Raw genomic sequence first — 10257 nt, 5'->3', positions numbered from 1 at the left:
CCTCGTTTGTACTACTCCCTGAAGAGATTGTCTCTTCCCTGTTAATATTTACAACAGGTATCACACCCGCAGGGGGCTCAGGGGTACCTGTATAACTTCTATAAACTTTACGTGGCATGATTCATTTCAATACAATGGGATAATACATAGTAGGGCCCTAATCCTAAATTATTATTGAAGATCATCCTAGAAAGAATCAGGGCTACCATCGATAATGAAGTTGGCGATGAACAGTTTGGCTTTAGAAAAAATATGGGACAAGAGAAGCAATTTTCTGTTTAAATAATATCACACAAAAATACCTTGATCATCAAAAAGAAATCTATGCATGCTTTATCGATTACGCAAAAGCATTTGATAGGGTACAGCATGGAGAATTAATGACATGTCTGGAAAAGGCAGGCATTGATGGCAAAAATATACGGCTAATCACAAATCTATATTGGCATCAAAAAGCAGCCATCAGGATTCAGGGCGATCTGTCACCTTTCACGCCAATTAAAAGAGGAGTTCGTCAAGGATGTATCCTCTCTCCATATCTATTTAACCTGTACACAGAGTTTATCTTCCGTAAAACCGAGCACATTTCAGGTATTGTTATTAGAGGTAGGAGGATAAATAATCTGAGATATGCAGATGATACAGTATTGTTGGCATCGAACAAGACAAATCTACAGATCCTTGCAAATCAAGTAAACCTGAACAGTACAGCAAAGGGTCTAGAGATGAATGTTCAAAAGACGAAGGTAATGGTCATGTAAAAGAAGCCTGAAAAAATCGCAAAAGTCCAAATTAATAATCAAAACATCGAACAAGTAGATTCTTTTAAATATCTTGGACAGACAATGACCAACAACGGAATGAATGAGCTGGAAGTGAAAAACAGGATTGCTATAGCTAAGTCGAGGTTCAGCCAACTGAATAACATTTTAACTTCGCAACAAACGCAGATGAAAACGAGAATAAGAATACTCAAATGTTATGTCCACTCAGCACTTCTCTACGGCTCAGAAACATGGACCTTGAACAAACAAATAGAGAAAAGAATTGAGGCCTTTGAAATGTGGACTTTCCGTCACCTTGGAAAAATCAGTTGGAATGAAAAGAAAAGAAATCAAGAAGTCTGTGACATCCTTGATATCAGACCGACCCTAATGACAGTAATAAAAACAAGAAAACTAAGGTATTTTGGACACCTAAGACGCCATCAAACTGTCAACAAGGACATTCTTGAGGGTAGAGTTGAGGGGAAAAGAGGAAGAGGCAGGCCAGCAAGAACTTGGATAGATGATGTGAGGACATGGACAGGATTGTCGGCAGCCGAATGCAGTCAGCAAGCCGTCAACAGGGAAGATTGGCGTGTCATTTCAAGTCGACCTCAACCCATGAGATGACACTGGAAGAAGAAGAAGAATACAGTTAATGATTAATGAGCTTTTATATAGCATAATATCCACTAAACGTGCTCAAAGTGCTTTACAAGAGGTCCCTGGCCAACAGCAATACTTAACATGTAGGACAGGACATGATGCCTGATAGGCGATATTATCATTTTTTCGGACAAAGACAACGCTGTTTACAGCCAGGTATTCATTTTACACCTAAGTACGGTGAGAGAATGTGAGTAAAGAGTCTTTTCCAAGGACTCAACTATGCGCCAAGCGAGGCTCGAACTCAGGACCTTCCAATCCGAAAGCGAGTGTCATACCACTCGACCACATAGTCCTTTTAATTGTATGTAGTATGTAGGCAGGTGCACATAAATCTGGCAACAGGGCAGCCAGATTGTGGTTCCCAATGTCAAATGACCCATCATTTGGGGAAACCTTCATTATGGCCCAGCAGAGTTTCTAAATCATTTGAATCTTCTTGTGATAGAATTACTCGCAAGTTACTCGTTTATCAATCTGTACAACATAGTTTTATAATTTTTAGATTTGCCAGTATTTCTGTGCCCGTTGACAAAAATTCAACATGGGCTTTAGCGAACAATTTTGGCCCCCAATCCCATTTTTTAATAAATAAAGAATAGATTATCATTATCATTATTCATGTAGACTGGAGCATTTGTACCCTTCTATATTTATACACCAGATGGGGGTCTTCAATCTTTCTTGTGTGGTGGGTTGAATTCCACTAATGGAGGGGGGAATGCTGGCTGTCTATTAGCAGGTGGATCTTGCTGTCTTTTCTCTTCCTACAGATCTTGTCCTCTCAATGTAACTTTGTGTTTTTGCTCTGGAATGAGATTTGATGTCCCATTGGTTTTGCTTAAGAGTCGTTTGCTCAGAGAGAAACAGATACATCTTTTTTAAAATGTTTTTTGTGGGGGGGGGGGGGGGGGGGAGAGAAATTGTGAATCATATTTCCACAGAATACTAGCTAGAATGTCAATTTAGGTTATGCGACACGATGCTTATTCTGTAAACATTTGAGTATAGCCCTCTTTACGGAGATTCGTGACAGCTTCAGTGTGGGCTAAAGGTGGTTTTAGATTCCCTACAAGGATATTTTGTTCTTGGATTTACATTTCCCTGGTACTTGATAGCTAGATCAAAATCTTTTGACTATTCTATCATATTCCTTACTTAAAGGCGCTGAAATGGCATCAAGTGGTGCAAGCTCTATAAAATAAAACATTTAAAATCAACAAACCTTTCCTTTGTGACTCTCGGCTGAAACTTTCACTTGTTTCCTGTAAATAATATCTCCTGTATTTATATATAGAAATATCATTTCACCAAACTAGGATCTTGATAAAGAAATCCCTTTGTGTCAACAATGAATGGAGACAAGGTTGAGATTATACAGATATATTTTAATAAGAGTCAGAGAGACAACAAATATATTTGCTTTAGAAATAGATAATTCTTTTATTTTTCATTTATAGCATATTGCGACAGGATTTGAATAAGGATTGACCAAAGCAATAAGGAAAGGAGGAAAAATATATAGTGTAGGACTTAAGCTTATATTAAAGCAGTATTTTACGATAATAATAATAATAATAATAATAATAATAATAATAATAATAATAATAATAATAATAATAATAATAATAATAATAATAATAATAATAATAATAATATACGCTCCCATTTCTCTCATTTCCCCTGATGCTTGTATATGACATAAAATTGAAACAAGCGAAATCAGGAAGAAAAGGTGCCCTACCATTGAGCTACACGCCTTGAATATACTCACATTTTTACACTAACTTCTTGTCAAACAAATCATATTTGGACATCTAAAGCAACAATTGCTTTTGCAGTTTTAATCATAAAAATCATTTTAAAAATATATTTTGCATACTTTGGTAACCAAATCACATCTGTATTATTGAAAAGGAAATCAACGAAGTTTTTCTGGATTAAAATAGGGTACAAAAATATAAAGGTAAATAATGATGAAAGTAAGTCGTGCAATAAAAATAGGAAAACAAAGACTAAAAACACGTTTCTAGAAAACTACATTGTGAAATAGTTACATATTACTTATACAAATGCAAATAAAATAAAGATACATTTTAAAAATTTGTCTCTATGCCTGTGCCTAACATCTCTCAAATATATATATACATATATATATATATATATATATATATATATATATATATATAAATATATATATATATATATATATATATATATATATATTGAGTGAACAAACAATCGAGGTAGGCTGATTTTTGGGATGTTTTCTTTCTTGCTTTGTTGGCACCTTTCATACACACTTGTTCAGATCTTTATCTTACACCGGTACCTGCTTAGTTTCTTAATTTGATTAATTAAATGATAATTAAAAATAAATAATAATCTGATCTATAATTCAGATCCGTCATAGTCATATACAATATATGTATGCTAGCCTGGCACTGTTCCACTGACATATAATGATTATATACTATCTTTTACATGATATCATACGCTTTGAGTATTCTAATCCTTTATTGTTTTTTTTTTGTTTTGTTTTTTTTTGCATGAGGTTAATATTACAACAACAACAAAAATCATATACTATGAAGATAGTCGGGTTTTGAAGCACGTAAATTTGATGTAGTTTGCAAAATCTATAAGTATTTGATCAACCTTGAATAGAATTGAAGTGAATCATGCCACTTGTGAAATAAACAAAAAGTTCAAAATTAGTCAACATTTTAATTAAGGTTTGCTTGCAAACTGTAAAAAAAAAATGTAATGTTATATTTGTGTTAACTCTATGGCTCACGCTTCTTCCAACTTTATGTGCTAATATTTCTTTTTCTCATTTACTTGGTGTACTTTTAGCAATAAAACAATTTTATTTGAATTTTATCATTTTCATGTCATTCTACAATTAATTCCATACGTATTAGTAAAGAATCTTTTAATACTTTGACTTTGAGATCAGGACGACTCGAGAGTACAAACGACCATGGTTAGCATACTCTATGATGTCCTCAGAAGGTAAGCTGTTCCAAGCTAAGGCCAACACTTTGTTGTACTTTTTCCACTGTGTAAGGAGCGACTGAAAAGATGTATATGAAAATAAAAAAAATATTTTTAAAAATAAACTTTACAATGTTAGCATGCAAATAAATGTAAAATACCCACAACCCATAAGTAATTTAGTTGACCAACATTTGAAACACCCTTTAATTTATAGTGAAACTGAATGAAAAAGGACCGAAAAATCTAATATTATATGCTCAAATAACAATGACACAAGCTCTAAGTGGTGTAAGTGTGCGTGTGTGTGTGTGAAGGGGGGGGGGGGCAGTTGCACCCTCCTCCTCCCCCCTTCCATTAAATGGTTTCGTATGGACACGAAATAGGGACTTTTGGTGAGAGGGCTATAGTTAGACAGAATTACCTTTTTTGAAAGATGGTATTGGTTACTTATAAACTATCTCCCTTAAGTCATTGTAAGGTTTTAAATCTAATGCTTATTTTTGAGTATATATAAATATATAAACTAGGACAAAATGTAAACAAAACGAATTTAAAATAAATAAAAATTTTTTTTCACCTGATGGAATAAAATCATTGGCCCCAAACAAATCCTTGCGGGCAGCTTCTACAGCCAATTTGTTTGCCAGCAAGGCTCCAGATGCCAGACAGATTGAGGGCTCGCCAACAGCTAGAGAGTTAAAATGGTTTTAAAATAGTTACTGTAGACACTTACGGTATGTGACATTCAAGCCTCAACCTCTCATCCATAAAAAAAAATGTATTCAAGATTGCATTCATGTAGCACTTGTCAATGAACTAGCGCTTTACAGCATTTATATCCCCTGATGAAAGGTAGGACATTTATATAATATTAATATAAGATGCAGATTTAATCTCTTTGGGAAAATACAACACTGGTAATACCATGAAAAAAGTCTTTCAAAGCCATTAAACCCACAAAGCCACAGTTTATCTTGGATTCTCTATTGATGAAAAGATAATGGAAATGCTACCATTTGAATAGGATGAACTCAGCATCCACGTTTTATGATCAAAGTGAGTTGGACAAATAATAACCACTATAAAACATTGATATGGATGGATTGATGTGGAAGTATATTTAATTTCTTTATGATAAAAATCGCACCTCCACCTGATTAAGGATCAACTTAGAAATTAATCAAAGTTGAATATGCGATAAAGCGATGACCATATTAGTTCAAAAAGGGTGCTTGTAATGCATGGAATATACCTTTGATTCCATGATCTCGAGTGAAGGGTATTGGGTATTGTGGTATTGTTGGAATGTCTCGTGTAAATTTGTCTCTTTAATGGTCTGCAATGAGTTCAAATGGTCTGTTCTTTCAATATTATTTACTCTTTATGTGTATTAGCAAAGCAATGGTAATGTGTGTCATCAAATATAACGGTTAAAACAGGTATTGAACTTATTGAATGTAACTTGATTAAAAACAAGTAACATATGGAAATTTCAGGCTCAAATCATCTACAGTTTGTACAATAATTCTCCAGACATTGCTCTCGTTTTTCAAGATTTCATGTACCATAATACTATTTTCTGTTAATGATTGTTTTTTTTACCCTTTCTATCATGCTGTTTTGTAGTTTGGTGTTAGGTCAAAGGTTTCAGCCTCCTTGAAAAATATTTTTACTCACATTTTCTCACCACACTTTGGTGTTAAATGAGTACATGAAAGGTGACAGCGTTGTCTTTGTTCAACAACAATTGAAACGATTTCTTACAGGCATCTTTTCCTCTCCTGCATGTTAAGTGTTGCGGTTGGCTCACTTTCAAATATAGCTTATTTATAGGCTATTGGTTTATATAAAAAAAGCTAAATTCTTTTCTGCTGAATAGGGCATTGAGCGACATTTACATATTTGCAGGTCTGATAAAGGAAAATGTTATGGACTTATTGCTGTAATTTAAATACTCTCAAACCAACGCAAAATAGTGTCCATTGCAACAATCAAGCCCATAATTGTGTTCAGTTATGCGACCTGCAAACATGTGCATTCGAAGTTGAGCTTTAAATATTATATAAATTGCTCTTACTGAAGATTTTATTTTCAGTTATGTTCAATTAGGGCCTTGTTTCATCCAAGTTATTGAAAAAGAAAATTAAGATCTCAAAAAGAAAAATAATAATAAAGAAGCAACAAAAAAAAACAAAAAAAAAAAACAAAAAAAACAGGTAAAAACAAAACAAAACGAAACACAGAATAACAAAAAAAAACAAAACAAAACAAACAAAAAAACCACCAAAAAACACTTCACCCAAACCCCCCCCCCCCCCCCAAATAAAAAAAAGACCCCAATAAACAAACACCCAAAAACAAAAAAAAAAACAAAAAACAAAAACAAACTCAGAAAACACTTCAAATTTCACATTCTCAATTCTACCTTTAGAACTGTGAATGCCGTGTGGGTTAGGCCTGTCTGGGAGTAGATGGATCCTCCAGTCTATTGGAATGTCTTTGGTTGTTGGTGGTTTGTAATTCTAGGAAAAGACGGGGATGATGATGATGATGATGATGATGATGATGATGATGACGATGATGATTTTAAAAAAATGCTAATGACGGCGATGATGAAAATGGAGATAATGATGATGATGACCAATTTTTCAAATAGTCCCAACATGTCCCATAACACTGATCTCACCTTAAGTGACCAGTGAGACTATTACAATTATAATATACATGCTAATATATGATAGATCTAAGATCGTGTGATTGTAAAAAAAATATATATATATAATTTATCTCCAATGATGTCACGAGTCATATTTTCCTGATTTGCATTATTGGTAAGAATTTTTAGATTTTATAATATTGTTGTTGACAATTTATCTTGTGCAACAAAAAAAGCGCCTTCCTAATTTTGATCATTAATAAAATGAAAAATTCTAAATGAGATGAATCTTTTCTTTACTAAAGTTTTAAAGGATTTTGGTACACATTGTTTTACTACGTTTTCGTGAGGAATTAAATCATAGTAAAAACAAATTCGTCATCTCTGATTATATTACATGTTTCACATATAATAAATCATTCAGTTTAGATAAAGTCAAACACCGGCTTAACTGTAACAGAGAGAAGGACTGGAAGCTAACATACATTTAGTATATACATCCAATGTCATATCTATAAGCCAGAATGTATAATAATGTGAAGTTGAATGTAAGCTTTAATTTAATTACAAAAAAAAAAAAACAGATCAAATGAACGTTTCGGGTTTCCCCTTTATCAACAAAACAGGATGAATGAAACACCACAGATGAATGAGATGATGTGGTAGTGGCGTAGTTAACTATTAAATTATTTATTTCTTCGAGCTTCGAGCAGCAACAGTTACATAAGCCAGAATGTAGAGAAATACACTAATTACCCAAGTTCCATCATTGAGAAGTCGTCCAGTGTTTTTATCAATGATAGCATCCTCGGTCAGGAAGGCACCAAGACCCATGACAAAACCGCCCTCTATTTGTCCTATGTCTATGGTAGGGTTGAGACTAGAGGTTGAGAAAAGAATTAATTGGCAATAAACCAGGTTTAAATAAATCCATTAGCTTACTATCCAATCCGATCCACCCAATCTGATCCATTCTGTTGCAGCTTCATTAGACAGAATATTTGTGTGGGGTGGGATAGTTTTAGGTTATGACTTTGGGTGATACTAAGCTGCTAGAAGCTGTGGACTGTAAAAAGTAATAAACAAAAATGAATATAACAGCTTAAAAAAAAGAACAAATACTAAACACGGAACTTTTCGGGTTCAAAACACTTCTTCAGGTAGCAACAAAAAACTAAAAACATAAATACATTACTAAAAAAAAAAACAGATTGACGACTAAATATTTCGTACGTCCTCTCTGTAAGGTTATAACTTTGTATCACAAAAATGAAGTCCTCCTGTGAGATAAAGTTTTCTAATTGACAAAGCACATTTCTCATGTCAGAATTTCTCACCATGTGATCGGCATAAACATGTTACACTTACACGTTACTTTATTGTTAATAAATTAAACAAAAAATTCTAATGTATGCTAATCATTTATAAATCTTAAACGAAGTGTGTCTTGTGACATTCAAAATATGTAAAAGTTAGATACCATGCAGTTCATTTTAGGCTGCTTGTGGATTCTCTTAACTCAAAACAAGCATTGGAAAAGGAATCCAAGAACGATAATTATCAATCTCTCAAATGTTAAGTCATTTTTTTTTCAATTATTCCAACTTTTAACTTTTGTATTGATGGTCTCGTGCAACATGATACAGATAGTCCTTTGGTCTTTAACGTTGATTTAAGGACAGAATAATGAAGAGAATCGAACTCCAGCATACCTCTCACCAAAGTCAGCCATGATGTCAACCCGGCAAACTTGTGACTCTCCTGTCAAAATATCAACTTCTGTTTCAATCACAGCAGCACAGAACACAGCGTAGCGAGAATTAGGGTAGTGTCTGAAAAAAAAATCATTTTTCTAAATTTTGAATTAAAAAACACCAAGAGATTAAAACCACTTTGGATGATCTCTAGGATTGTAAAAATTTCATTTTTCTGAAATTCCGGTTGAACAATTAGTTTATAATTGAAATGTTTTTTTAAAATTTTTTTTTGTTTTTAAGGGTTTTACGGCGCTTGCAACACATTAAGGTCATATCAGCGCCAGTAAAAAAGAATAAAATGGGATAGTAAAGAGTTCTAGAATTACAATTAAAGCACCCAAGAAAAGATAAGATAAAGGGGAATTGGTTCACACAGGAAACGTGTAGATTCAAAAAGCACTCTATCAAAGTACTTAGTTTGAGATCACCTAAAAGTCTCATCCAGACACAAACACAGGTCCCCACTAAGAGGAATATACTCAAATGTTTTACAAATCATACATAATATAAAGACATATAATGCAGTGCATAACAGAGAGATGATTTACAAGGATCATCTCCCAAAACTCTCACTAAACATTTGACTGTTTCCCTCCCAGCCAGGGTTACCGGCCAGGGCCTGGACAAAACCAAGTAATCTCATTCCAAGACAAAGATAGAAAGTATGTTGGAAAAAAGATACAGGGGGATAGAAGACACAGTAAGTACCTCCCTGTCCTCTATGGGAGGTCGGGAACCCCACCCAGATCATTGACATATCCGCCATTCTTTCCAACAAAGGGCGTTTACTTTCCTTGCTTCCGTGTGGTATAATTTTATGGTAAACTAGGCACCAAATATTGAATTCATTTTCAATATGATAAGAATTTCAAGATTTCAGTCTTCTTTCATCTTAAGAAACTACATTCACTCTCCTATGTTAAAGCAAACACTTCTGCTCAATTTAAAAAATAATCTAGACATTGGATTCAATTTTCAGATGAAGTCTAGCCAAGGAGTTATTACAAACCGGGACTCCACATAAAACCAGCTTTTAGACCTTTGATCACAGCTTTGAGTCCCTGCACAGTTTTTATTAATAAAGTTTTTAATCTTGAAATCGCGATAAGCCTATGATTTATTAAAAAGTAGGGTTTGTATGCACGAGACAATCCCATAGAAGAAGAAAGTTAAAAATACAAGAGAAAATCATCTAAAAATCTGTTTTTTTTTTACCTTTTGCTTTATCTCGTGCTTTTTCATATACAACTTTTCAGATTTTTATCTTACCGAAAAACCCACTCTCAAACTTTTCTAAGTAAGATTTGAATATTCAAAAACATACTCCCCCCCTCCCCCCTCCCCAATAAAAAAAACCCAACAAAACAACTACAACAAAAAATAAAACAATACAAATACTTTTGAGTTTTTAAAT

The 10257-nt window shown here is 33.6% G+C and overlaps 1 protein-coding gene across 2 annotated transcripts in view; it reads right to left on the bottom strand.

Annotated features, from left to right (window-relative positions):
* Window positions 1-4253: 4253 nt before the first annotated feature.
* LOC144973142 (uncharacterized) overlaps window positions 4254-10257 on the bottom strand; it is a 52551-nt gene continuing 46547 nt past the window's right edge. For both annotated transcript variants that reach the window (XM_078915240.1, XM_078915241.1), the window contains exons 31-35: window positions 8799-8918; window positions 7843-7966; window positions 6856-6952; window positions 5008-5118; window positions 4254-4506 (exon numbers count right to left, since the gene is read on the bottom strand). In XM_078915240.1, coding sequence (XP_078771366.1) covers window positions 4439-4506; window positions 5008-5118; window positions 6856-6952; window positions 7843-7966; window positions 8799-8918 — 520 coding nt within the window. In that variant the 3' untranslated portion in view covers window positions 4254-4438. The remainder of the gene's footprint in view (window positions 4507-5007; window positions 5119-6855; window positions 6953-7842; window positions 7967-8798; window positions 8919-10257) is intronic.

This window comes from Berghia stephanieae, chromosome 5, assembly GCF_034508935.2.
Source record: "Berghia stephanieae isolate SIO BIC M18660-M18661 chromosome 5, UCSD_Bste_1.3, whole genome shotgun sequence".
NCBI lineage: Eukaryota > Metazoa > Mollusca > Gastropoda > Nudibranchia > Aeolidiidae > Berghia > Berghia stephanieae.
This window is presented reverse-complemented; position numbering and strand designations above follow the sequence as displayed.